The 27455-nt window shown below is 50.2% G+C and overlaps 1 protein-coding gene across 6 annotated transcripts in view; it reads right to left on the bottom strand.

Moving 5' to 3' along the window:
- Nucleotides 1–349: 349 nt before the first annotated feature.
- The window catches only part of NISCH (nischarin), a 42835-nt gene continuing 15729 nt past the window's right edge, over nt 350–27455 (bottom strand). The window contains exons 9-22 of one of the 6 annotated variants that reach the window (XM_033865114.2): nt 26475–26543; nt 25806–25991; nt 25523–25651; nt 24234–24347; nt 23768–23879; nt 19559–19683; nt 18369–18418; nt 6618–8027; nt 5184–5297; nt 3916–4303; nt 3279–3435; nt 2647–2775; nt 1955–2116; nt 350–1533 (exon numbers count right to left, since the gene is read on the bottom strand). In XM_033865114.2, coding sequence (XP_033721005.1) covers nt 923–1533; nt 1955–2116; nt 2647–2775; nt 3279–3435; nt 3916–4303; nt 5184–5297; nt 6618–8027; nt 18369–18418; nt 19559–19683; nt 23768–23879; nt 24234–24347; nt 25523–25651; nt 25806–25991; nt 26475–26543 — 3756 coding nt within the window. In that variant the 3' untranslated portion in view covers nt 350–922. Of the gene's footprint in view, nt 1534–1954; nt 2117–2646; nt 2776–3278; nt 3436–3915; nt 4304–5183; nt 5298–6617; nt 8028–18368; nt 18419–19558; nt 19684–22191; nt 23216–23767; nt 23880–24233; nt 24348–25522; nt 25652–25805; nt 25992–26474; nt 26544–27455 lie in introns of those variants that run through there. The other 5 variants (XM_033865115.2, XM_033865116.2, XM_033865117.2 and 2 more) reach the window with 5 other exon arrangements.

Here is a 27455-nt window from a genome sequence, read left to right as displayed (position 1 = left end):
TCGGGTGTGACATTCCTGACCTGAGGGCTGGCAGGGCAGCAGCCGGTGTGCCAGGGGCACCTGAGGAGCTTCATTCCTCTCATTTGCCCTGAGGCTCCTGGTTTAGCCACAGCCCAGCACGGCCCTGTCCAAAGATGCCCTCACACCTCCCCTGTCCCAGGCTCCACAGACACCCATCCAGCATCTGGCCCTGGGAGAGCAGCTCCCTTTGCCCTTCACAGGCTCCTCCCCTCTTCCTTTACCCCAAGACCTTCTTGCATCTCTAGGCACCCTCTCCCCCTCAGGCCAACCACGCCCTGAACCAATGCCCTGCTGGGACCCCAGTGGCCCTTGAAATAAAAGACCCAGACTGTGTCAAACTTGGCTTTACTGGAATAGAGAAAATAGGCAACAGGAATCACACTTGATGCTGGCAGCTCTAGGTCCCCTGCTCCCAGCCCTCTCAGCCCCAAGGCCTGGGGGACTCCTGCCCCCATGGGGCTCTCCCACTTGTCTGGACCGGGAGAGGCCTCCCCTTTGGAAAACTGCATGGAGCGGGAGCTTTCAATGTGCATTTCTCTGCCAGCTTCATAATTAGCAGCAAGTGCCCACAATGACAGCAACAGCAACAAGACTGAACTTAACATCTCGGGAAAGGACGCGTAAAAGAGTAAACAAGACCCACGGCGCCACATGTTAACAACGGTCCCACGAAAGAAGACACGAAACTGGTGTGCCTGGCCACGCGGCACCAGGGGCAGGCAGCAGATCCGCGGGAGGCTGAGAACCAACTGAACACACATGTTCACATTCTCTGGGAGGACAATCAACCAAAGGTACCGAAAGAGAAAACATTTTAAAAAAGCAAAGAAAGCCTGCTTCCCGGCCCTGAGTGGACACCAGGCCAGACACGGCGGGTGGCAAGGGCCAGCTACTACCCGGGCTAGCCAGTGAGCTCCACGGGCAGCTCCCGGCCACAAAGGGCCTCCCACTGGCGGGCCAGCAGCGAGATGAGCTTCTCTCGGCTCTCAGCGCTGGGGACAAACACCTGCCACTGGACCTCACGGCCCTGGCCGCCTCTAGCTGGGCCACCTGGCACCTCCCCAAAGTGGTCCAGGGTGACGCTGCCCATGAGGTCGTGGCCCTGCACGTCGTCAAAGACCAGGGTGAGGGCCTGTGGGTATGTCTGGTAGCCCATGAGCACGCGGTCCAGGTCCCGGATGCGGCGGCCGTCGTCCAGCCGGTACCGGTCCCTCTGTGGCGGCTCTTTGGCAAACTCGGGCAGCGGGTAGTGGACGAAGTCCTCGTCCAGGAGGAAGATCTCGGCGCTGGTGAGCAGGAGCGTTTTGGGGCGCAACATGCCCCTGCAGCGCCCAGATAGTGGTGTGCCCACCTGGAAGGCCTGCACATACAGCAGGATGCTGAGGGATGGCGCCTTCTCTGGGTCAGCCACCTTCTGGGCCACAGTGAATGTCAGGTCCCCAACCTCCTCCTCACTGGGGTAGGTGAACTTGACACGGCTTGAGTGGATCAGCTCATAGTTCTCCATCTTCCCTGCAGAGAGAGACGCCACCGGGGCTGCAGCCTGGAACTGGCCTGTGGTGGTTCACCAGCAGCCCCAAGCCACCCAGAGACGGCAGCATGAGTCACGTGTCTGTCAGAAGTGGGAGAGAGCACTCCAAGCCCCCACCCTCAGGCAGAGACCCTCAGGCCAGCAGCTCAGAGAAGAGCAGACACTGAGATGCTGAACGGTTGTGGATTTGCCAGGCCAGAGACTCTGCCATGGAAAAGCCATGGAAAACCCTAGCTGACTAAGCAGAAAAAGAGAGAGAGAGAGAGAGAGAGAGAGAGACAGAGAGAGAGAGAGAGAGAGAGAGAGCTAGAAGCAGAGAGGGTGCTGCGGCACAGAGAGGTTGTTCCGGGGCCTGCTGCAGCCCTTGGGGTTGGCGAGGAGACCCGAGCTGGGTGGGGATACCTGTGGTCTTGTTTCCAAACTCAGAGTAGAAGTCTTTGTCGACAGGCTCAGGTGAGGGTGTGCGTTCCAGCAAGGAGAGCACGGCCATGAGGTGCTGGAGGAAGCAGTGTGTCAGGTAGCTGTCCCGTGTCAAGCATGTAACCACCTGCGCCGGAGAGGAGCCTGCGGGAGAAGGGGCCGGGCACGGTTGCAGGCTGCTACTCCCCCCAGCCCCATCCCCACCCCTGGAGCCGTCTCTAGTCTCTAGCAGGTTAGCCTGGACCTGAGGACCACAGAGCCAGGGTCAGGAGGACCCACTTGAGGAAGCATCACGGGGCCTGGGGAGACGGCCATTTCTCAGGCCGGAAGGGCTGTAACATTTTTCTGGAAGGGGATACAGAGGCATTAGGGAAAGAGCTTAGCTTTCTCTCTTCAGGAAGTATGAGTCAGAAACATCCTGCCCGTGAGCCCAGGGCCCACTCTGCCCGCCCACCCAGCACTTTGCCGCCTCTGTCCCCAGCCTCTCGCTCCAAGTCCTGAGGGGTGAGTTCTGCCCTCTCAGCAGTTCCTGAAGCTGCTTCCTCCCGCTCCGGTGAACTGGCTTTTGAGCAGATAAACTCTGCCTGCGATAATGCACCCACATATGAAGGTGGAAGCCCACTGGTGACACTGGCCTTCACCCAAAATAGGACAAAAGCACAGTGGCCACTCACCCGTCAGCCGGAAATACTGGTCAAAGAGTCCAACGTTGACTACATGCAGGTCGCTGAGTTTTAAAACAAAGCACTGAGAGATGTGGAAGGGACTGTTGTTGTAGTCGGCGTTTTTCTGATGCCAGAAATCTGTGGCAGACAGAAAGGGCGCGAACATGGTGGTGGGCGTGCTGGGTGAGCACAAGGTTCCCAGGTGTGCAGCTGCGTGGAGCAGGAACGGGCCCCCTTGATGGCCTGGCCCACTGAGGCCTGGCAAGGAGCCCCCGCCACCTCTGAGCACACATGGCCTCGGGGAAACGTGTTTTACAGTCTGAGCCTTGCCTGGTACGCTGGAGACACCAGGAGCCCTAGGACAGGGCACTGGCTAAGGCACCCACCAAGGCCCCAAGGGGCAGAGGCTGCCCAACACCCCCCCAGCACGCCTGGGTCCCGGGCACTCACAGGGCCTTACTGGGCGCTTTCACGCCTGGCCTCGCATCCCATGTGACAGCTCCAGGAGGAAAGTGCTGTCATCGCCCCCCTTCCTCAGAAAAGAGATTCTTGGCCCAGTGCAGCCAAATCGCTGCTGCCTGACGTGGCACAGGGGCTCTAGAGACAGAACCCCGCCCATCCCCTCAGGCCCCAGTGCCCACCCTGCAGCGGCTCCGAGAAGTAGCGGCGGAGGCCATCGTGCAGCACAAAGTACACGGCCTTGGTGGAGAGCAGCACGCAGGCGGTCACCTCTAGCCCCGGGGTCTGGTAGAACACCACCGACGACCACAGGAGGTGCCGCAGCTCCTCGTTTTCCACCTGGACACAGAGGGGCCGGGTTGGGGCCTGCAGGAGAGCAGGGTGGCCGGGGCACACAGCTCCTCCTCCAGGCCTCTGCGGAGGGTGGCCTCCGCCAGCCCCACTACCCAGTGACCTGCCGTCCCAGGGACGGGCCCACAGCCTTGGATGGGGAGGCATGGGACCTCTACTGTGTCTCGTCAACGTATTTATAAACTCCGAAGCAGAGAGGTGGTGAGGGATGGGAGACGGTGTGCCGTGGGGTCTGCCCGGGGCCCGAGGCTAGGAATGGCCACAGGAGGAGGCGGTGATGGAGGGAACAACTGGCCAGGGAAGGGCACCCCAGGTTCTCCCTACTCAGGCCCTCAAAGCTGTGAACAGCTGAAGCTGGGGGAAAAGCCAGCACACATAAGTCTGGGAACCTGAGGCTAACCCCAAGATGAGCCTGCTGGGGCCCCAGGACGACAGTGCCGCCTTCCTCCACAGGTGCGCTGGCCCTACCTCGGCAACGCTGCTGTGGAAGAACTCGACGATGGCGCTCCCCTGCAGGCTGGCGATGTGCCGGAGCGACGGGCAGGCGGGCAGGTGCGAAGGGATCTGATTCTCCTCCGACGTGGACCGGATCAAGTGCTCACTTGGGTACTGGGCGGGGGCCTCCACTTGTGCTGGGGCCTCCGCTGCCGGGGCTGAGGCCCCCACTGAGGCCTCCAAAGGGGTCTCTGCTGAGGCTGGGGCCTCCACTGGGACCAAAGCTGGCACTGAGGGCTCTGCCGGAGCTGGGGTCTTTGCTGGGGTTAGAGCTGGGACCTCCGCTGGGGCTGGGGCTGGGGCTGGGGCTGGAGCTGGAGCCTCTGCCGGGACCTCCTGGAGATGCTGCTCATTGCTGCATCTCCCAATCCCCCAAGAAAAACCATATTAACACATGAATCCCAAATACAGATTCACATCCCACGTGTAACCTCAGTGTGAGGGAAACGCAGGTACCACACACCACCTCTGGGGTCATCTGGGGATTTCATCTTGGCTCCTTATGGGAAGACCAAAGAGCAGAGAGAAAGTGCCGGGGCCCTTTCTCTTCGGGGGGAGATGGGAAGATAGGGCAGGGCTGAGAAAGACAGATGTGGCTCATGGACTGAAAAATCATTTTGAGAAGGTGGTAAAGGTGTCAGAAATGCCACTACAAAGTCCAGAGCACAGACCAAGGTGCCCAGGGCTGGGACCTTGGGGAACATGGAGTTGAGAACCAAATACTCAAACCGCTCCTCAGTTTGCCTTCGAGGCCTCCTCAGGTAGCCCGGGATCTCACCCCACTCGGCCACCACTGCATGTGGCCACACTGGGTTTTCTCTGGTCTGTTCCAAGCATGAGATCAAACAAGCTCAGAAAGAACCCTCACAGAAGTCTGGAGCTCCCTGCCACCAGCCTACATGCCCAAGCTCATGCTGGTGGGGAGTCCTGGATGGCATCCTCTCAACTGGACAGTCCAGCTGTTGAAAGAGATCCCTGGGGCCCTGATCTTGCACTGGGCCAAATGCCCCCAAGCCCTCTGGGCTGTCCTCCTGCTGTCTTGGAGCAGAGATGCATCTGCTGGGGTGAAGCAGAGCGCCTGCTTTCTGCATGCAGTCCCTACTGTGGGCAGGGTCCAGCCAGGCTTGAGGGTGGCAGGGAAACTGAGACAAAGTGTCACCATCTGAAGCCTCATCATAGGGGCAGGGAGACGGAGAGATGGCCATGCAAGGCCGCCTCTGGCATAAGGGGCTCTCCAGTACCTGGAGGCATCAAGGGTCTCTATGGAGAGCATGGAACTTGAGCTGGGCATAAGATGGGGTCCCTGATTCAGCCAGGAAGATGCTGGATGACCTTTGGGAGCATCAGTTGAGGGGCTGGGTTGGAGAGAGAAGGCGTGAGATGTTGGGGTGAGGGCAGGGTCTCCACTGTCCACCAGGATGGAAGAGAAAGTGAGCTACACCGTGTCTCATGGGACAGGAAGGCCAAAAAACAAAGGGCTTTCTTGCCCAGGTAGGGAAGCCCCAGCATACATGAAGTTGGGAGCAGTAATAGGAGAAAGGGGCACCCTGAAGGGCACAGGGTGCCTCTTGAGCCCCAGGCAGGGGTGAACCTGTGGGTGTGACCATGGCCCCACACAAGCCATTATATGCCAACCCCAGGCGGCCCTGAGAGAAGCCAGGCTCGGGGGCAGAAGCAGGGGAAGGAGAGTAAGGAAGAGGACAGGGCTGGGCTTTCCTGGTGGAGCAGTGGTTAACAATCCACCTGCCAATGCAGGGGACACGGGTTCGAGCCCTGGTCTGGGAAGATCCCACATGCCGCAGAGCAACTAAGCCTGTGCGCCACAACTACTCAGCCTGCACTCTAGAGCCCACGAGCCACAACTACTGAGCCCGCGTGCCGCAACTACTGAAGCCTACGTGCCTAGAGCCTGTGCTCTGCAACAAGAGAAGCCACCACAATGAGAAACCTGCGCACCGCAGTGAAGAGTAGCCCCCGCTCACCACAACTAGAAAAAGCCCGCATGCAGCAACGAAGACCCAATGCAGCCAAAAATAAATTAAAAAAAAAAAAAAGAAGAGGACAGGGCTGCCAACTCCTCCCCTCTCTGCACTTCACTCTCCCTCCAGAAGAAAAGGAGCTTTGCACAAAGTGACCACCCAGCTCACACACTCAAACCTTGCTGCTCTCAGCCAACAGCTTCCTTTGGAACGGACTCATAAAATTACACACAGAGAGGGCCCCTGAGCAACCCAGGTCTTCCTGAGAAGGCGTGTGTGGCTCACCAAAGGGTACGGGCTTGGAGCTGGGGGTCAGAGGCAGGTGGTGCCTGAAGCAGCCCCCTGGCTCACAGAGCCAGCCACGGGACTGCGAGCCTGGAGGCGAGGAGGCATGGGTGATGCCTAGAGGCCATGCTTGGACCCAGTGGAGAGGGCCAGGCAAGGTGGGAGCAGGAGCCTGGGGACCCAGCCACACAGGACTCTAAATGGCAGAGAACTGGGCCAGCCTGGCTTTGTGGAAGGACAGCTTTCCTGGGCCTCTTCTGAAGCCTTGGGAGATAAGGAGCAGCCCAGCACCAAGCCCCAAGCCCGAGGGAGCCAAAGGCAATGCTGAGGGGTGCTGGAGATCTGGGTGAAGTGATTGGTCTCAGCCAGCCTCCCGCCCCCTGGCCCCCAAAAGCCCATGCTCGGTCTTACCGGGCCCCGTCCTCGGCAGCCTGGCCATCCACAGGGGGGCTCTGAGGCCTGCCCCCGGTTGCAGGGGTCTTGGCGATGACTACAGTCTTCAGGTCCTGCAGTGAGGCCCGCAGCTGGTTGTAGATGCGCAGGAAGTGGAACTTCTCATGGGGCAGCACGAAGATGGCGGTGACAAAGCGGTAGCCCACAAGCAGCTCAAGCACGTGGCCATCTGCGAAGGCGCCCCTCGGCTGAGTGCAGCTGCGTGTGGGGTCCAGAAGCACAGTGGAGAGCGGCACACGGCTAAGCTTGAAGCTGTTGCGGTTGCGGCAGTTGTGGGTGCCGCGATTGGGCATGGGGTTGAAGTCGGCCTTGATGACGTTGAGGTGCTGGGGTGTGAGCAGCAGCCAGTAGGGGATGGCAGCAGACTTGACAGCCTCGGAGGGTGCACAGCAGGAGCGCCGCACGGCAGAGCACAGCGTGCAGCTGGCCCACTCGATGTTGCCCGAGTAGTCCCCGGCGGCTGTCTGCACCATGCGCTTGTCACTGTAGACCAGGTACACAGGGAAGCAGCCCTGGCTGCGCTCCTGGCAGCCGCCCGCCACCTTGTAGAAGGTGAGCAGCTGGCGCAGGAACTCCTGCAGGCTGGTGTGGCTGCCATAGAGCACGGGGCTGCACAGCATGGCCATGTGCTGCGGGGCGAAGCAAGAGCGCAGGTCAGCGTGGAACTCGTGCAGGTTGGCGGCGTCTGAGATGATGAAGAGCGTGTTCTCGCTGTGCCGCACCTTGAGCACCAGGCACAGCTCCGGCATGAGGAAGCCAAACTCGGTGAGGTCGCCGTGCGGGAAGCAGAACACAAAGCGCAGGGAGGAGAGGATGTGCTGGCTGCTGCCCCGCGACTCCTGGTGCGGGATCTCAAAGACGGCGACGCCAAAGTCTGTGAGCACAAGGCAGGCAGCAAACTGGCGGATGCTGCCCTGCACGTGGATCAAGAAGCACCAGAGCACCTTGAGGATGCGGATGTGCTCCAGCAGGAAGTCCTCATCTGCGCCCAGGGCCCACTCCAGAGCCAGGCGCTCCTCCTCGCCCTCCTCCTCCTCCTCTTCTTCTTCCTCTTCTTCCTCTTCCTCTCCTGGCCCACCCTCTTCCTCTTCCTCCACATCCGGGGGCCCCATTTCAAAGTAGCGGTTCTCAGTAACATCCTCCTCCTCCTCCTCATCATCCTCGCCCTGCTCGCCCTGGCCCTCCTCTCGCTGGTTGGCAGCCTCAATCCAAGCAGGCAGCTGCCGCTCGATGGCCTGCCGGATGAGCGTGCTCAGGCGCTGGATGAAGTCCTGGTTGGTGGCGGTGTAGCCAATGCAGGTGAAGGGCAGGAAGATGATCTGGCCGGACCCTGGCACCACCTGGACCTCTGGCTCCGCGTGCTCTGGGCTGTGTGGGGAGAAGCCAGGTCAGTGACATGCTGGGCTGGGATGCCCCCACCTCCCATGTCCGGTCCTGCTGCTGTCCCCTGGCCCTGAAGAAGCAACCCATGAGTCTCCCAAGCCTCCTAAACAGCTGAGCCTGGTCCTAGCAAGCACCCTCGTGGGGAGCCGAGGTGCTGGAAGGCTGGGGCCACCACACTTCCAGGGTCCAGACCACAGGCATCCAACACAATCCTGCGCACATCATGAAGACTTCTCAGTCCTTCAGACGCTGGCCACAAGCCCCAAGGGCAATGAGTGCTCATGGGTATGGACTAACTTGACAACAGTCCCCTGCAGGGGCACCCAGTCGCCTTCACAGGTGAGAGGCTTGGGGAGTGGGCTGGGGGTCTTAGGACCTTCACATTTAAATTCAAGCTCCTTTAGAGACAGGTAATCTACCTGAAAAAGAATTCAGAGTAATGATGATTCAAAATCTCAGAAAAAGAATGTAGGCACAGACCAAGAAGATACAAGAAATGTTTAACAAAGAGACAAAAGATTTAAAGAACAGAGATGAACAACACAGTAAGTGAAATGAAAAACACACCATAAGGAATCAGTAACAGAATAACTGAGGCAGAAGAACGAATAAGTGAGCTGGAAGACAGAGTGGTGGAAATCACTGCCACAGAACAGAATAAAGAAAAAAGAATGAAAAGAAATGAGGACAGTCTCAGAGACTTCTGGGACATTAAATGCACCAACGTTCACATTATAGGGGTCCCAGAAGAAGAAGAGAAAGGGAAAGGGCCTGAGAAAGTATTTGAAGAGATTATAGCTGAAAACTTCCCTAACATGGGAAAGGAAACAGTCACCCAAGTCCAGAAAGCACAGAGTCCCATACAGGATAAACCCAAGGAGGAACACACCGAGACACATATTAATCAAACTGACAAAAATTAAATACAAAGAAAAAATATTAAAAGCAACAAGGGAAAAGCAACAAATAACATACAAGGGAATCCCTATAAGGTCATCAGCTGATTTTTCAGCAGAAACTCTTGAAGGCCAGAAGAGAGTGTCACGAGATATACATACATACATACATATATATACATATATATATATATATATATATATATATATATATATATATATACACACACACATATATATATGTGTCTTTTAAATATCTTTATTGGAGTATAAGTGATGAAAAGGAAAAACCTACAACCAAGAATACTCTAACAAGCAAGGCTCTCATTCAGATTCGACGGAGAAATCAAAAGCTTTACAGACAAGCAAAAGCTAAGAGAATTCAGCACCACCAAACCAGCTCTACAACAAATGCTAAAGGAACTTCTCTAGGCAGGGGGGTAAAAAAAGAGGCCACAATTAGAAATAAGAAAATCACAAATGGGAAAGCTCACTGGTAAATGCAAACATAAAGTAATTAAGTAGGAAATCACCCATACACAAATATGATGTCAAAACCAGCAACCATGAGGAGACTACAAATGCAGAATATGGGAACTGCATTTGAAATCAAGAGACCAGCAACTTAAAACAACCTTGTATGCAGACTGCTACATCAAAACCTCATGGGAACTGCAAACCAAAACACTAAAATAGATACACACACAAAAAAGAAAAAGCAACCCAAACACAACACTAAAGATAGTCATCAAACCATAAGAGAAGAGTACAAAAGAAAAAGGGAAGAAAGAAGACCAACAAAAACAAATCCAAAACAATTTAAAAAATGGCAATAGGAACAAACGTATCGATAATTACCTTAAATGTAAATGGATTAAATGCTCCAACCAAAAGATGCAGACTGGCTGAATGGATACAAAAACAAGACCAGTATATATGCTGTCTACAAGAGACCCACTTCAGACCAAGAGACATACATAGACTGAAAGTGAGGGGATGGAAAAAGAGATTCCATGCGATGGAAATCAAAAGAAAGCTGGAGTAGCAATACTTGTATCAGAGATAAGAAAGGACACTATATAATGATCAAGGGATCAATCCAAGAAGAAGATATAACAATTGTAAATATATATGCACCCAACATAGGAGCACCTCAATATATAAAGCAAATGCCAACAGCCATAAAAGGGGAAATCGACGGTAACACAATAACAGTGGAGGACTTTAACACCCCACTTACACCAATGGACAGATCATCCAGACAGAAAATCAACAGGGAAACACAAGCCTTAAATGATACATCAGACCAGATGGATTTAATTGATATTTATAGGGCATTCCATCCGAAAACAGCAGAATACACTTTCTTCACAAGTGCACACTGAACATTCTGCAGGACAGATCACATCTTGGGAAACAAATCAAGCCTCGGTAAATTTAAGAAAACTGAAATCATATCAAGCATCCTTTCCGACCACAATGCTATGAGATTAGAAATCAATTACAGGGAAAAAAAATTATAAAAAACACAAACACATGGAGGCTAAACAATATGTTACTAAACGACCAATGCATCACTGAAGAAATCAAAGAGGAAATCAAAAAATACCTAGAGACAAATGACGAAAACATGACGATCCAAAACCTATGGGATGCAGCAAAGGCAGTTCTAAGAGGGAAGTTTACAGCATACAATCTTACCTCAGGAAACAAGAAAAATCTCAAATAAACAACCTAACCTTAGACCTAAAGGAACTAGAGAAAGAAGAACAAACAAAACCCAAAGTGAGTCGAAGAAATCATAAAGATCAGAGCAGAAACAAATGAAATAGAGACAAAGAAAACAATAAAAAAGATCAATGAAACTAAAAGCTGGTTCTCTGAAAAGATAAACAAAACTGATAAACCTTTAGCTAGAGACTCATCAAGGAAAAAAGGGAGAGGGCTCAAATCAATAAAATTAGACATGAAAAAGGGTAAGTAACAAATGACACCACAGAAGTACGAAGGATAATAACAGACTATTACAAGCAACTATACACCAATAAAATGGACAACCTGGAAGAAATGGACAAATTCTTAGAAAGGTACAACCTTCCAAGGCTGAACCAGGAAGAAATAGAAAATAGGAACAGACCAATCACAAGTATTGAAATTGAAACTGTGATTAAAAAACTTCCAACAAACAAAAGTCCAGGACCAGATGGCTTCACAGGTGAATTATATCAAACATTTAGAGAGGAGTTAACACCTCTCCTTCTCAAACTCTTCCAAAAAGTTGCAGAGGAAGGAACACTCCCAAGCTCATTCTATGAGGCCACTGTCACCCTGATACCAAAACCAGACAAAAATACCACACAAAAAGAAAATTACAGGCCAATATCACTGATGAACACAGACACAAAAATTCTCACCAAAATACTAGCAAACAGAATCCAACAGCACATTAAAAGGATCATACACCATGATCGTGGGGTTTATCCCAGGAATGCAAGGATTCTTCAATATATGCAAATCAATCAATGTGATACACCATATTAACAAACTGAAGGAGAAAAACCATATGATCATCTCAATAGATGCAGAAAAAGCTTTCGATAAAATTCAACACCCATTTATGATAAAAAACCCTCCAGAAAGTAGGCAGAGGGAACTTACCTCAACATAATAAAGGCCATATATGACAAACCCACAGCCAACATCTTTCTTAATGGTGAAAAACTGAAACCATTTCCTCTAAGATCAGGAACAAGACAAGGTTGTCCACTCTCACCACTATTATTCCACATAGTTATGGAAGTTTTAGCCACAGCAATCAGAGAAGAAAAAGAAATAAAAGGAATCCAAATTGGAAAGAAGAAGTAAAGCTGTCACTGTTTGCAGATGACATGATACTATGCATAGAGAATCCTATGAGAAAACTACTAGAACTAATCAATGAATTTGGTAAAGTAGCAGGATACAAAATTAATGCACAGAAATCTCTGGCATTCCTATACATTAATGATAAAAAATCTGAAAGAGAAATTAAGGAAACACTCCCATTTACGATTTCAACAAAAAGAATAAAATACCTAGAAATAAACCTACGTAAGGAGACAAAAGACCTGCATGCAGAAAACTATAAGACACTGATAAAAGAAATCAAGGGTGACACAAACAGATGGAGAGATATACCATGTTCTTGGATTGGAAGAATCAACACTGTGAAAATGACTGTACTACCCAAAGCAATCTACAGATTCAATGCAATCCTTATCAAACTACCAATGTCATTTTTCACAGAACTAGAACAAAAAATTTCACAATTTGTATGGAAACACAAAAGACCCCAAATAGCCAAAGCAATCTTGAGAAAGAAAAATGGAGCTGGAGGAATCAGGCTCCCCGACTTCAGACTACACTACAAAGCTACAGTAATCAAGACAGTATTGTACCGGCACAAAAACAGACATACAGATCAATGGAACAGGACAGAATGCCCAGAGATAAGCCCACTCACATATGGTCACCTTTTTTTTGATAAAGGAGGCAAGAATATACAATGGAGAAAAGACAGCCTCTTCAATAAGTGGTGCTGGGAAAACTGGACAGCTACATGTAAAAGAATGAAATTAGAACACTCCCTAACACCATACACAAAAGTAAATTCAAAATGGATTAAAGACCTAAATGTAAGACCAGACACTATAAAACTTTTATAGGAAAACACAGGCAGAACACTCTATGACATAAATCACAGCAAGATCCTTTTTGATCCACCTCCTAGACAAATGGAAATAAAAATAAACAAATGGGACCTAATGAATCTCAAAAGCTTTTACACAGCAAAGGAAAACATAAACAAGACGAAAAGACGACCCTCAGAATGGAAGAAAATATTTGTAAATGAAGCAACTGACAAAGGATTAATCTCCAGAATTTACAAGCAGCTCATGCAGCTCATTATCAAAAAAAACAAACAACCCAATCCAAAAATGGGCAGAAGACCTAAACAGACATTTCTCCAAAGAAGATATACAGATTGCCAACAAACACATGAAAGGATGCTCAACATCACTAATCATCAGAGAAAGGCAAATCAAAACTACAGTGAGGTATCACCTCACACCAGTCAGAATGACCATCATCAAAAAATCTACACACAATAAATGCTGGAGAGGGTGTGGAGAAAAGGGAATCCTCTTGCACTGTTGGTGGAATGTAACTTGATACAGCCACTATGGAGAACAGTATGGAGGTTCCTTAAAAAACTAAAAATAGAACTACCATACAACCCAGCAATCCCACTACTGGGCATATACCCTGAGAACACCATAATTCAAAAAGAGTCATGTACCACGATGTTCGTTGCAGCTCTATTTACAATAGCCAGGACATGGAAGCAACCTAAGTATCCATCGACAGATGAATGGATAAAGAAGACGTGGCACATATATACAATGGAATATGATAAAGAAAATGTGGCAAATATATACAATGGAATATTATTCGGCCATAAAAAGAAACGAAATTGAGTTATCTGCAGTGAGGTGGATGGAACTAGAGTCTGTCATACAGAGTGAAGTAAGTCAGAAAGAGAAAAACAGATACCATGCGCTAACACATATATATGGAATCTAAAAACAAAAAAAAGGTTCTGAAGAACCTAGAAGCAGGACAGGAATAAAGATGCAGATGTATAAAGCAATTATACCCCAATAAAGATGTTAAAAAAAAAAAGATGCAGATGTAGAGAATGGACTTGAGGACACAGGGAGGAGGAAGGGTAAGCTGGGAGGAAGTGAGAGAGTGGCATGGACATATATACACTACCAAATGTAAAACAGATAGCTAGTGGGAAGCAGCTGCATAGCACAGGGAGATTAGCTCGGTGCTTTGTGACCACCTAGAGGGGTGGGATAGGGAGAGTGGGAGGGAGACACAAGAGGGAGGAGATATAGGGATATATGTATAGCAGATTCACTTTGTTATAAAGCAGAAACTACCACACCACTGTAAAGCAATTATACGCTAATAAAGATGTTAAAAAAAATATACTAGCAAACAGAATCCAACAACACCTTAAAAGGATCATATACCATGATCAAGTGGGATTTATCCCAGGATGAAAGGATTCTTCAATATGTGATACACCACATTAACAAACTGAAGAATAAAAATTATATGATCATCTCAATAGATGCAGAAAAAGCTTTTGACAAAATCCAACACCCATTTATGATAAAAACTCCCTAGAGAGCGGGCACAGAGGGAACCTAGCTCAACATAATAAAGGCCATATAAGACAAACCCACAGCCAATATCATTCTCAATGGTGAAAAACTGAAAGCATTTCCTCTAAGATCAGGAACAAGACAAGGATGTCCACTCTTGCCACTTTTATTCAACACAGTTTTGGAATTTCTAGCCACGGCAATCAGAGAAGAAATAAAAGGAATCCGAATTGGAAAAGAAGAAGTAAAACTGTCAATGTTTGCAAATGACATTATACTATACACAGAGAATCCTAAAGACACTACCAGAAAACTACTAGAGCTCATCAGTGAATTTGCAGGATACAAAATTAATACACAGAAATCTCTTGCATTCCTATACACTAACAACAAAAGATCAGAAAGAGAAATTAAGGGAACACTCTCATTTACCATTGCAACAAAAAGAATAAAATACCTAGGAATAAACCTACCTAAGGAGGCAAAAGACCTGTACTCAGAAAACTATAAGATGCTGATGAAAGAAATCAAAGATGACACAAACAGATGGAGAGATGTACTATGTTCTTGGATTGGAAGAATCAATATTGTCAAAATGACAATCAATATTGTCAAAATGACCCAAAGCAATCTACAGATTCAATGCGATCCCTATCAAATTACTAATGGCATTTTTCACAGAATTACAACAAAAAATTTTACAATTTGTATGGAAACACAAAAGACAAATTGCTTTGAATAGCCAAAGCAATTTTGAGAAAGAAAAACGGAGCTGGAGGCATCAGCCTCCCTGACTTCAGACTATACTACAAAGCTACAGTAATCAAAACAGTTTGGTACTGGCATTAAAAACAGAAATATAGATCAATGGAACAGGAGAGAAAGCCCAGAGATAAACCCACACATCTATGGTCAACTAATCTATGACAAAGGAGGCAAGAATATGCAATGGAGAGAAGACAGTCTCTTCAATAAGTGGTGCTGGGAAAACTGGACAGCTACATGTGAAAGAGTGAAATTAGAACCCTCCCTAACACCATACACAAAAATAAACTCAAAATGGATTAAAGACCTAAATGTAAGGCCGAATACTATACAACTCTTAGAGGAAAATATAGGCAGCACTCAACAGGCACATGAAAAGATGCTGAACATCACTAATCATCAGGGAAATGCACACCAAAACCACAATGAGCTATCACCTCACACGTGTCAGAATGGCTATCATCAAAAAGAATGCAAATAATGTTGGCAAGGATGTGGGGAAAAGGGAATTCTTATATACTGTTGGTGGAAATATAAATATAACTTGGTGCAGCCACTGTGGAAAACAGTATGGAGGTTTCTCAAAAAACTAAAAATAGGGCTTCCCCGGTGGCGCAGTGGTTGAGAGTCCGCCTGCCAATGCAGGGGACATGGGTTCGTGCCCCGGTCTGGGAAGGTCCCATATGCCGCGGAGCAGCTGGGCCCGTGAGCCATGGCCGCTGAGCCTGCGCGTCCAGAGCCTGTGCTCCGCAACGGGAGAGGCCACAACAGTGAGAGGCCCGCGTACCGCCAAAAAAAAAAAAAAACAGAACTACCATATGACCCAGCAATTCCATTCCTGGGTATATACCCCCAAAAAACCAAAACACTAATTCAAAAAGACAGATGTGCCCCAATGTTCATAGCACCATTATTTACAATTGCCAAGATATGGAAGCAACCTAAGTGTCCATCAACAGATGAATGGGTAAAGAAGATGTGGTACGTATGTACAATGGAATACCACTCAGCCATAAAAATAATGAAATTTTGCCATTTGAAACAACATGGATGGACTTGGAGGGTATTATGATAAGTGAAATAAGTCAAACAGATAAATATTGTATGATATCACTTTTATGTGGAATCTAAAAAATAAAACAAACTGGTGACTATAACAAAACAGATATAGAGAACTAGTGTTTATCAATGGGGAGAGGGAAGGAAGGATGGGCCAGATAGCGGTACAGGATTAAGAAGTATGAACTATTATGTATAAAAAACGGTACAAGGATATATTGTACAACACAGGGAATACAGTCAATATTTTATAATAACTATAACTGGATTATAACCTTTAAAAATTGAATCACTATATTGTACACCTGTAACATATAATATTATACATCAACTATACTTCAATTAAAAAAACAAGCAAACTAAAATATATGTATATATATACATATATTGTATATGTATATATATGTATATAAATATATATATGTGTACATTGTATATACATTCCATATGTATATAAATATATGTATACGTATATACATATATCGCTGACATAAATCACAGCAATATCTTTTTTGATCCACCTCCTAGAGTAATGAAAATAAAAACAAAAATAAACAAATGGGACCTAATTTAACTTAAAAGGTTTTGCACAGCAAAGGAAACCATAAACAAAATGAAAAGACAACCCACATGTGGAGAAAAGGGAACCCTCTTGCACTGTTGGTGGGAATGTAAATTGATATAGCCACTATGCAGAACAGTATGGAGGTTCCTTAAAAAACTAAAAATAGAATTACCGTATAACCCAGCAATCCCACTATTGGGCATATACCCAGAGAAAACCATAATTCAAAAAGACACATGCACCCCAATGTTCACTGCAGCACTATTTACAATAGCCACGTCATGAAAGCAACCTAAATGCCCATCGATAGACAAATGGATAAAGAAGATGTGGCACATATATAAAATGGAGAATTACTCAGCCACAAAAAAAAGGACGAAATTGGGTCATTTGTAGAGACGTAATGGATCTAGAGACTGTCCTACAGGGTGAAGTCAGAAAGAGAAAAACAAATATCATATATTAATACATATATGTGGGACCTAGAAAGATGGTACAGATGAACTGGTCTGCAGGGCAGAAATAGAGACACAGATGTCACACCGGTCAGAATGGCCAACATCAAAAAATCTACAAACAGTAAATGCTGGAGACGGTGTGGAGAAAAAGGAACCCTCTTGCACTGTTGGTGGGAATGTAAATCGGTACAACCATTATGGAGAACGGTATAGAGGTTCCTTAAAAAACTAAATATAGAACTACCATATGATCCAGCAATCCCACTCCTGGCCATATATCCGGAGAAAACCGTAATTCGAAAAGCTACATGCACCCCAATGTTCACTGCAGCACTGTTTACAATAGCCAAGACATGGAAGCAACCTAAATATCCATCAACAGGTGAATGGAAAAAGAAGATCGGGTACATATATACAATGGAATACTACTCAACCATAAAAAAGAATGAAATAATGTCATTTACAGCAACATGGATGGACCTAGGAATTGTCATACTAAGTGAAGTTAGACAAAAACAAATATCATATGATATCGCTTATATGTGGAATCTAAAAAAAGTGATACAAATAAACTTATTTACAAAACAGAAATAGAGTCACAGATGTAGAAAACAAGCTTATGATTACCGGGGGGAATTGGAAGAGGAATAAAATGGGAGATTGTGATTCGTATGTACACACTACTATATATAAAATAGATAAAAAAAAAAATAAAAAATAAAAAAAAATAAAAAAAAATAAAAAAAAATAAAAAAAAAATAGATAATAAGGACCTACTGTATAGCACAGGGAACTCTACTCAACACTCTGTAATGATCTATATGGGAAAAGACCTTAAAAAGAGTGGATATATGCATAACTGATTCACTTTGCTGTACACCTGAAACTAACACAACATTGTAAATCAACTATACTCCAATAAAAATTAAAAAAAATTCAAGCGCCTCTTGGCCTCTACTGGCCCTGGTGAAAAAGGGTATGTAGAATGGGTTGGGGAACCTCTTCTGTAAAGACAGTAAACACTTGAGGCTTTGGGGGCTACCCCACCCACATCGTTTATTTTAAAAAAAACAGCTCCTTAAGAATGGAACAATCATTTTTAGCTCACAGACTGTACAAAACAGGCAGTGGACTAAATTGGCTTTGACCTGCTGACCCCTAGCGTAGGATAACGTGTCAATGCAAAGTTTAGGGATTAGAACTTGGAAACAGACCAGAGCCCATTTCAGCTGTGTTTATTTATTTAAAGGAAGAAATAGTTCTATAGGACTTCTGCAAACAGCCTTTTAAGAACATCTTGGTTACTACTGGCCCACAGAGTATGTGCAGAAGGCCCAGAATGCCTTCCATGATAGCCTCTTCCTTACCTTGCACCGCCAACAGCTCCCGGCACGTCTCTTAAATCATCAGAAGGTGCCTGCCAGGAAAGGAAACGCGGTCAGCCCCCACCTGCCGCAGCCATGGCCTGGCATTCACCGGGCGGCAGGCCCTGAGCACTCCTTCGTGACCCAGCAGGAGGCTCCTTGCTATCCCCACACTCCACCCTAGGGTGGATCTTGGGGCTCAGAGAGGCAGAGAGACTCACTCAGTCATCCTGCCAGTGCACAGCAGAGCTAAGATTCCCAACCGTGTCGGTCTGACCCCAGCCCACACTCCCAACCCCTGGGCCAAAGCCTCTCGCCCTCCGCAAGCTCAGCTTGTGCCTCCAGGTCTGGCATCTGAATGTTCCCTGTGCCATCCCACAGGGTCCATGTGGACCATCTACCAACTTGGTACCGGGCCAGCAGAGGACATGGTGAGCGGAGGCTGTGCAGCGCCTGGCAAGGCCCTCCCAATGGTCTCTGGGCAGCGGGGAAGACCTAGGGCTCAGGAGCCTCCTGCTGTGACCCTGGGGAGGGTGAAGGGAGAGTGCAGTGGAGTGCTGGGACAGAGTGAGGACTCTGCCCACTGCCCCAGTGCCACACGGCCGTGACACTGTGTTGGTGAAGAGAGACAGGGCTGGGCAGGCCCAGCTACCAAGCACACTACTCCCCACGCACACAGCAAATGAGCCCCTCGCACCACACCTGCCGTCCTCTTTCTTTCCAAGACACAGGAAGCAGCCCAGGGACCCTCAGGAGCAGCCACGGAAGAAGGAACAGAGTCACAGCGTGTCCCAGATTACCAGGGTGGGTGACGTGCAGAAACAGGCAAAATGGCGCAGGGGTGCCAGACAGCAGGGGGAGAAACTTCCTGATGGGTGCGGAGCCCAAACAAGCCACCCCTGACCAGGGCCTTCTGAACTTTCCCCAGGGAGTCTGCTCACATGCACTAAGGGTTATGTGGCTTTGCCCCCCCAGGGTCCAGTAAGAGAAAACTGCCTATTCCCATCAGTCCAAAGAAAGAGACAGACGACAGACGCTAACTGAACAGACCCTTAACCACAAAGCAGAGCACACCAAGCACTGGCAGCATCTGCTACAACTCCAGCCAGGCCACCTCATACTTCCAGACAGCTTCAGGCAGAAGAGCTGGCCGCAGAGGAAACCAACCCCCAGAAGCAGGAGGAGGATGTTACCTGTCCCGCAGGGATGGACTCCAAGGAATCAGAGCATCCCCGCGCAATGGGCCGGTCCTCAGGAGTCAGACTGTCGGTGGATGACAGGCTGCTGGCCAGGGCCTCTTCTTGCACAAACATGATTCCTGGAGAGACCAGGGGCAGGCGGGTGGGGCAGGCGGGGCAGGGAGAGCAGCCATTCAACAAATGGGGCTGGGCCCTCGGGCTACTGGCATGGCTGGGGGCTAATCAGACCCCAAACCTAGCCACGTGGATTATAGAAGAAAATGTTGAAACTGAAATCTTAAAATAACTAGAAGAACAAATGACTGCTTATCTCATCTCACGGTAGGGAGAGATTTTCTGAGCCTAAATCCAAAGGAAGAAATTGAGGTGTGACTGCGTAAAAGCTAAACTTCTGTAAGTAAAGAGAGAAACCTAAACGCAACGAGAAAAAAGTGCTCACAACATTTGTCAAAGGCTTGTATCTTTAATCTATAAAACGCTCTTACAGATAACAAAAAATGGGGGGAGAAAATTAGAAATCCCATTAGGAGACTGCAAAGAATGAACAGACATTCCACAAAAGATCGGCCAACAGGCTTAACACAAGATAAAAGCTCACCCTCGCGAGCCATCAAAGAAGGGCAAGTTTGGCCTCTCACTTTGGCAAAGGTCAGGCTGTTTGGCCTAACTGGCAGAGGCAGGCACTGGGGTGCAAGCTGCCCCACCCATTTGGAGAGCAGTCTGGCAATATGTCCACCAAGAGCCTTAAACGTGTTTGCTCCTAGAGCGTCTTCACGGGGAAATGGTTCAAGTCCCCCCACCCGCCACTCCAGCATCCCTGTGGAGTTTTGCAGACACAGGAGCACAAGACCCCTCATCGGAAGGCCAGGCGTTCTTGCAGGCTCGGGTTTCCTCCAGGGCTGGCGAGGACAACCGATGCCCACCTTCCCACAGGACACATCCCACTGACCCTCCCCTGGGCCACCGCCCGTGGACAGCACGCTCTGACTCACTTGGGCTGCTTTTGAAGCCTGCTGATGCTATTGTATTATTATTACAGCTTGTCTGGGCCCATTACTTCACTCCAGACATTTTCCACACTGGTTGAGGGTAAAATCTTTTCTAACTTTCTCCTAAATGCAGCTGATTGGATGAATGCTGGGCATCAACTCCAAGTTTCGCAGAAACCTGGAGGAGCCCAGGGCTTGCCTCCATAGCCTGGCTTTACCACCAGTCACCACGGCCCAACAAAATGCCTCAGAGAACTCAGAGCCCCAGAGGTCACAGGCCCTCGTCCAGCTCAGCTGCTAGCTGGGGTCAGGACAACTCACAATGGCCCAGGTCCTCTGCCCAATGGGCTAGGCAGGCAGATGGCCCAAGCCCAGACACCCCCCAGGGCAAAGCAGCAGGGGCTGTGCACAGGCAGGAAGGGCAGCAGGCACACTGACAGGCATGAAGCGTGCTGCTCTCTCCTGGAATCCACCCCCTCCTCCCTCACATGCTCAGGTCCTACCATCCTTTGACATTCACCTCACATACAACTCCACTGCAAAGTCCTCTCTGCTCTAGACAGACTTCTGTCTGCCACAAATGACCCAAATCATTCTGCCCTGTTCTCCCTTCGGGGTACAGCTCATCTTCCCAAGAGGCTCCAAGTTCCTCAGGGGCACTGTCCTGGTCATCTTGAAACCCTCCGAAAAGGACGTAGGTAGGAAGCCCCTACTGACCCCTTCTGATGGACCAGAAGCAGTGCTAAGTGTTTCCCCAGGATTAGCTCATGCACGCCTCCCGTTATTTACCACAGCTCATCAAATCTAAGATGCGTAGATGTGGCGCCATCTTGGTCTCAGCAGGTGTCCACGGGTTTTCACACAACTCCATCACGAATACCAGCTGGCTGACAGCAACTATGAGACGCCACTGACTGAAAGATGCATCTCAATTTCAAAGAAGTCACAAGGTGGAAATGTGTGCATCTTAGAATCGATGAAGTAGGGTAGAGAAAACAGAGCTTCGGGAGGCAACAAGTTGCTTGAGGGACCACAGCCAGAAAGCTGGGATGCAAACTCAGGTGACCCAGCCCAGGTGCCTGCTCCTAACCCCTTCTCTACGGCCTCCTCTCAGCCCCTGGACCTGGCTGGAGAATCAACTCGGTCATTTTGCACATCAGTCCCTGTGGCCACAACCCTCCATGGCTCCAACAAGCCGGCTAACAGCTCCTGAGATGACCAGAGGCCTGGTGTTTACTGGACAGCGCCCATCCAGGCAGGCCCCCGGGGGCCCAGTTTATTCACAAGTATATTCACTGCTACAGAACTGGGCTGGGAACAAAGCTGCTCCCCCACCTAGGGAGAAATCCTCGCCCACGCAGGCAAAGTCCAACAGCATGTGGCTGAACACAAACTTCTGCGGATTCCTCCACATTAGCAAGAAAAAGAACATTTTCCTGTCACTACCCACCCAAGCCCTGTTTGCAACTGAGGAAATGTGGATAGGGACAGTCTTTCTGCTTCCTTCCTGGACTGTGGTCTGTACAAACAAGTGGTCAGAAAGGGCCACTCAGAGAATGGGACAGGGGACATTAGAATGCTTAGACGGGGCCCAACCTTTGTTGTTTCTCACCAAAAGGAAAGAGATGTGCACACAGAGACATCCACTGCAGTTTTATTTATAAGAGGTGCAGATCTGGAGACAACGTCTAAAGGTCCAGTAGCGGGAAAGGGGAAGACTACAGTGAGCCACTGTGTGGCGTGTCCCCAGGAGCGGGGGCAGCGAGGAAAGGGGCTGAGGCCTGGGCCTGGCTGGTGCAGAGGCTTTGCCACCAAAGGGGGCACTGCCCGCAGCTACGGCTGTAGGGGCAGACGCCTCCCTCGCCGCCTGCGGCTCACTCATTCCCCGTCTCAACAAACGCTGACTGAGAACAGGATGGGCCCTGGCCCCAGAGCCTAGCCATGCGGTCCCCCCACAGGCACGCAGGGCTGTGACAGGCAGCTCGGGGCGGGGGGCCTGAGGAGGGCTCTGACCCCTTGGCAGGAGACACGGTCAGGAAAGCATCTTCACAGTGATACAAACCCCCTCCCCTTTTACGTAAAAAAATAAAACCGAAATTTCTCAGGCAAGAGTGTTACAAAAGCAAACGGACGACTGCTCCAGCACCAACGTCCCCATCCACTCTCTGGCTCACGTCCACGGCTGTGACCTCGGTGCGCTGCCCTGCGCAGGCTCTCTGACTCAACCCAGCACTTCTCCTTTCTTATCCAGCCTTCCCCTCGGCTGTGATGGCTGCAGGGTATTCTGGAGGACCACAGCTTAATCTCCCTCTCACTCTGACGTCCATCACGGCCCATGTTTAGCTAGCATAAACAGTGCTGCAGTGAGCATCTCACCTCCCACTTCCCTGTTATCTTATCCCGCTAAGATAAAATCCCCACCAGCGGGGTTACCAGGTCAAGGGGTGGAAACGTTTTTCTGGCTCTTGAAACATAGGGTCAAACTGTTTTCCCAAGACCTCACACCAAGTTCTCCGTCTCCAGGAGCCCGGGTGGGCGGCGTTCTTTCCTGTGTGCCCCGAGCCTCGGCTCCACTCGGGACGGCACACCCTCCCCTCTTCCGTGGGGGCCGGGCCAGCAGACACTCATGGGACCTGCTTCACTCACTCATCTCCGAGGATGCCTGGGTTCAGAGGTGAAAGCCCTTTGAAAACGCTAAGACAGTGGGTGGATGAAAGGGATTGGTCTTCCATGGGTTCACAGACAGCCCATCTGGGCCCCACCAACACAGCGTTTGGGGCTGGGTCATACCACCAGGGCCATGGCAATGAGGCACGCTCCCCACGCAGGTATCGGGGTGCCCGACTTAGGGAAGTAACCAGGCCTGGGTTCCCATGAACAAGGAGCCAGTCTGCCCCCACTGCCTGTGGGCCAGTGGGGTCCTTATGGGCCAGCAGCCAGTTCAAAGAGCACACCCCGTGGTACCCTAGAGGATCTGGATGTGTGTGTCAGAGCAATTGGGAGTCCTCACTAAGCAAACCTCAGCCAGGCACCCCCCCCCCCCCAGCCATGCGCCACCCCGAGAGGGGCTGGTGTGGAGACAGCACCACGCCCTCCCTGCATCTGAACCATGTAGGGAACAGGTGCCGGCATCTCTCCCCCAACGCCAGCCCAGCTGGGGGCCCAGGCAGGGCACGTGCAGCTCTACCAGGGAGAAAGATACACAGGCGATTACCTTGGTTGGAGAGGATGGGCTGGGGCAGGGAGGCAGAGGTGGGAGCCACGGTAGGAGGGGAGCTGCTGGGCCTGACGCACGGGGCAGCAGACAGCCTAGAATCCTCACTGACCTGAGGAGAAGTGCTGAGTCAGTCGGGGAGAGGAGATAGATCCAGAAGAAGAGAACAGAGCCTGGAAGAGCCTGGGATGTGAGAAGCTCATGGCTCTCACAAACATCAGTGACAGGGAAAGAGATCTTAACCAACCCTCAGCAACCCCATGCAGCAAGTCCTATCGTGACCCCCCATCTCACAGACGAGAACAGAGGGGGCGTGAAAGCCCAGGGTCATGCAGCCTGGGGTGCGGGGGGTGCAGCCAGGACTCCCTGGCCTGGAGTGCTCCCTGGCCCAGTTCCACTGCAAGCCAGCTCCTTCCCCGGCTGGCTCCTCACCACCCCTCCTCCCAGCTCCCACACAAAGACTCACCTTCTTCTCGGGGTTGCTTAATTTGGACCTGACCTCCTTGGCTTTCTGAATTGCTTTTAGCACTTCCACCGTGTCCAACTCCTTCTCTGTGGTCACTGTGTTGTCCAGACAGACCTACAGTGTCCAGAAAATGGCTATCAGCATAGGTGCTGGCAAGCATGGAGGGAGCAGAATGGCAGGGTCTCACCGAGGGGTGGGCCAGGCCCCGTGAGGACACAGGAGGCTGCAGAGGCTCAGCCTGTTGGGAGGTGAGCTCCTCGCCACCCATGGAAGCGACCTGGGAACTCCTTGGAGTGGCCCAGGGAGGTCCCACACTGCCTAGTCCAGTTCTGGGAGTCCCTCTCCAAGAAAGGAAGGAAGGGCTGCAGGGGCCACTGTGAAGGCCTCTGAGGTGGCTGGGAGAGGGGGGAAGCTGGTGCCTTGAACTAAGCCTCCAATTATGGCGGAACTCAGATCTGCAAAGAGCAAGGGGAGGGCCTTCTGGGCTGGGGAACTGGGAGGGCAAAGGCATGGGAAGCAGGCAGAAGGGCAGGGACGCCACCTGCAAGTGTAGGAGGGAGCTGTGGCCCGGCAGGCAGGCAGCGGGGAGCAGCAGTGTGGTCAAATGAGGGAAGGTCCCAAGGGCCTGGGAGCCAGGGAGGGGAGGAGGTGACATCTTGTGAATGTTGTCTTGGTGACAATGTGGAGAAAGGTGCACTTGGGGCTGCAAAGAGATGGGAGGGGTTGGGGGGAGGATGCAAATAGACTCCCAGGTATCTTCCAGCCTGGGATTTGGGGAGAGCAGAGGGAGCCTGCTTGAGGCTGAGGAGGCAGGTGAACCTGGAGGCGGACCTGTTGGGCTAGCGGGGCAGCAGGCGGCCACTTGGCAGACAGCAGATGGGCTGGGTGACACTGGCCAAGGTGGGCAATCCCTTCAGGTTTATGGTCAGACTTTATGGCCAGAGGTTGTCCAGGAAATATAATTATTTCAGATATCTTATTCCTGACCCTTGTCTACAATAAACATTACTTTTTAACAAATTGAAGACAGTCCCTCCACATTCAGGCTGTGCCTGTTGGTTCCTGGGGAGCACCCCAACCTGAAGCTCTGACAGAGGTGAGGGGAAGCCCACTGAGGAAGCACGGCAGCCAGTGGCCCCCAAGAGGAGATGCATGAGGGAACCTTTTCCTGGGGAGGCAGCGGACTGCCCAGATCTGAAAGGCCCCTCAGGGTCAGGACGTCCTTCTGAATCAGGCAAGTATACGTAAGCGGATGTCACCTCCAGCTGACCCCTCCCCAAGCAGCTTACCTCCGAGGCCCGCTCTCCAAACTGAGCCAGCACCTTGGTCCGGTAGTCAGGGATGATGCTCAGAGGGTTGTTCAGCAGAGCCACATGCTCCAGACACGGGAGGCTGCCGATGCTCCTGATCTCCTCCATCTGCAAGGCATTCCCGTGTCCCTTCTTTAGCACTTCAGCAAGGTGACCACACACTTGACAGTCAAAGAAAGGAAGCCCACTATTCTCGCTAAAGTGATCAACGCCAAGGCACAGCGACTCCAGAACCCCAAGACCCTTCTGGGGCACAGCTCACCTGTTCGATTCTATTGTCACTGAGATCCAGGTTGACCAGGGAGTAGAGCTTGTGCAGGCCACTCAGACTCCCCAGGAGGTTGCCTGCCAGGTTCAGGGTCTTGATGTTCCCCAATTTGGTGTGAACCCCTTCCAAGAAGGAGAGCTTGTTGTAGGACAGGTCCAGGTGCACGAGGTTGTACAGGTGCTACGGCAGCATTGAGAACAGAGTAAGGTGGTTAAGGTCAAGGCTCCAAAGAAAGGGGACTGACATTAAGGGTGTGATGGGCCTTCCAACCTAAAATGACCGGTTCCTCTGACAGTTATTCCGAAGGGAAATCCCTCTTCCCTGCACAGGTTACAGCCCAGCTGCATCCCCCGCACGGGCTTTGAAAATGAGACTGTCCGTCTTCACAATGGAGGCACATCATCTTCATCTCACTCGATTTGTATTTACACATCTTTTCTAATTTGGGGGAACTAGAGCAACAAACGCTCAGTGTGCATCATTGGGACCCAAAGGGAAGGGCAGCAGCCCCTGCCTTTACAAACCTCTGGTGCATGCAGACACCTTTCGAGGACCCATGAGAGAAACCCCAGAGTACGGCCAAACTCCCAAGGCTGCATCTCAGGAGAATGGGACCTTGTGAGAAGCCTGCAGGCAATAATGGTCTCCAAAGACACAAATTACCTGCAGATTGTCCACGACCAGCACTCCATTGTGACTCAGGTCCAGGAACTCAATCTTTGGAATCAGTTTCTTGTGAAAGAAAAGATAACACATGACGTTATCCTAGGAAGCTGGACCCCACATGGTCCCTGGACATGGTGGACAGACAACCTGGGAGGCTTCCTCCTGACCACAGACTCCTGGGCTGGCCATCTGTGCGGGGCCCCTGACGTGACACCTCCCAGTGCCCACCCAGAAACACATCCTCAGGAACACAGAACACAGGGACTCCAGTGCTGAGCACGACCCACTGTTTTTACGGAACACTTGGCTTGTAAAAATGACAAATGGGGCTTCCCTGGTGGCGCAGTGGTTGAGAGTCTGCCTGCCGATGCAGGGGACACGGGTTCGTGCCCCAGTCTGGGAAGATCCCACATGCCGCGGAGCGGCTGGACCCGTGAGCCACGGCCGCTGAGCCTGCGAATCCGGAGCCTGTGCTCCACTACGGGAGAGGCCACAACAGTTGAGAGGCCCGCGTACAGCAAAAAAAAAAAAAAAAAAAAAAGACAAATGGCAAGGTTGCAGACAGAAGGAGGTGCGTCCTTCTTCAACTCTACCCACACCCACTGAGAGGCACAAGTACAGGAATCACAGTCCTACTGCCCAAGTACCATCTGGATGTCACTCTTACATGGGCACATCTAGAACCTTTCTTTTTTTTGGCTGTGCCACGCGGCATGCAGGATCTTAGTTCCCTGACCAGGGATCAAACCCGTGCTCCCTGCAGTGGAAGTGCAGATTCTTAACCACTGGACCACCAGGGAAGTCCCTGGAACCTATAGACTGATTTTTCTGCTACACTCCTTGGGAATAAATTTCACCACTTACTGTGTTTCTGTTCTATCAAATGTACATGCAATTAATACACTTCATTTGGTTCTAAGCACTCCTCACCTCGTTTAAATAACCCAATTTTGAAATTAACTTAAAAATTACAGGCAA

This window comes from Tursiops truncatus, chromosome 10 (assembly GCF_011762595.2).
Source record: "Tursiops truncatus isolate mTurTru1 chromosome 10, mTurTru1.mat.Y, whole genome shotgun sequence".
NCBI classification, from domain to species: domain Eukaryota; kingdom Metazoa; phylum Chordata; class Mammalia; order Artiodactyla; family Delphinidae; genus Tursiops; species Tursiops truncatus.
This window is presented reverse-complemented; position numbering and strand designations above follow the sequence as displayed.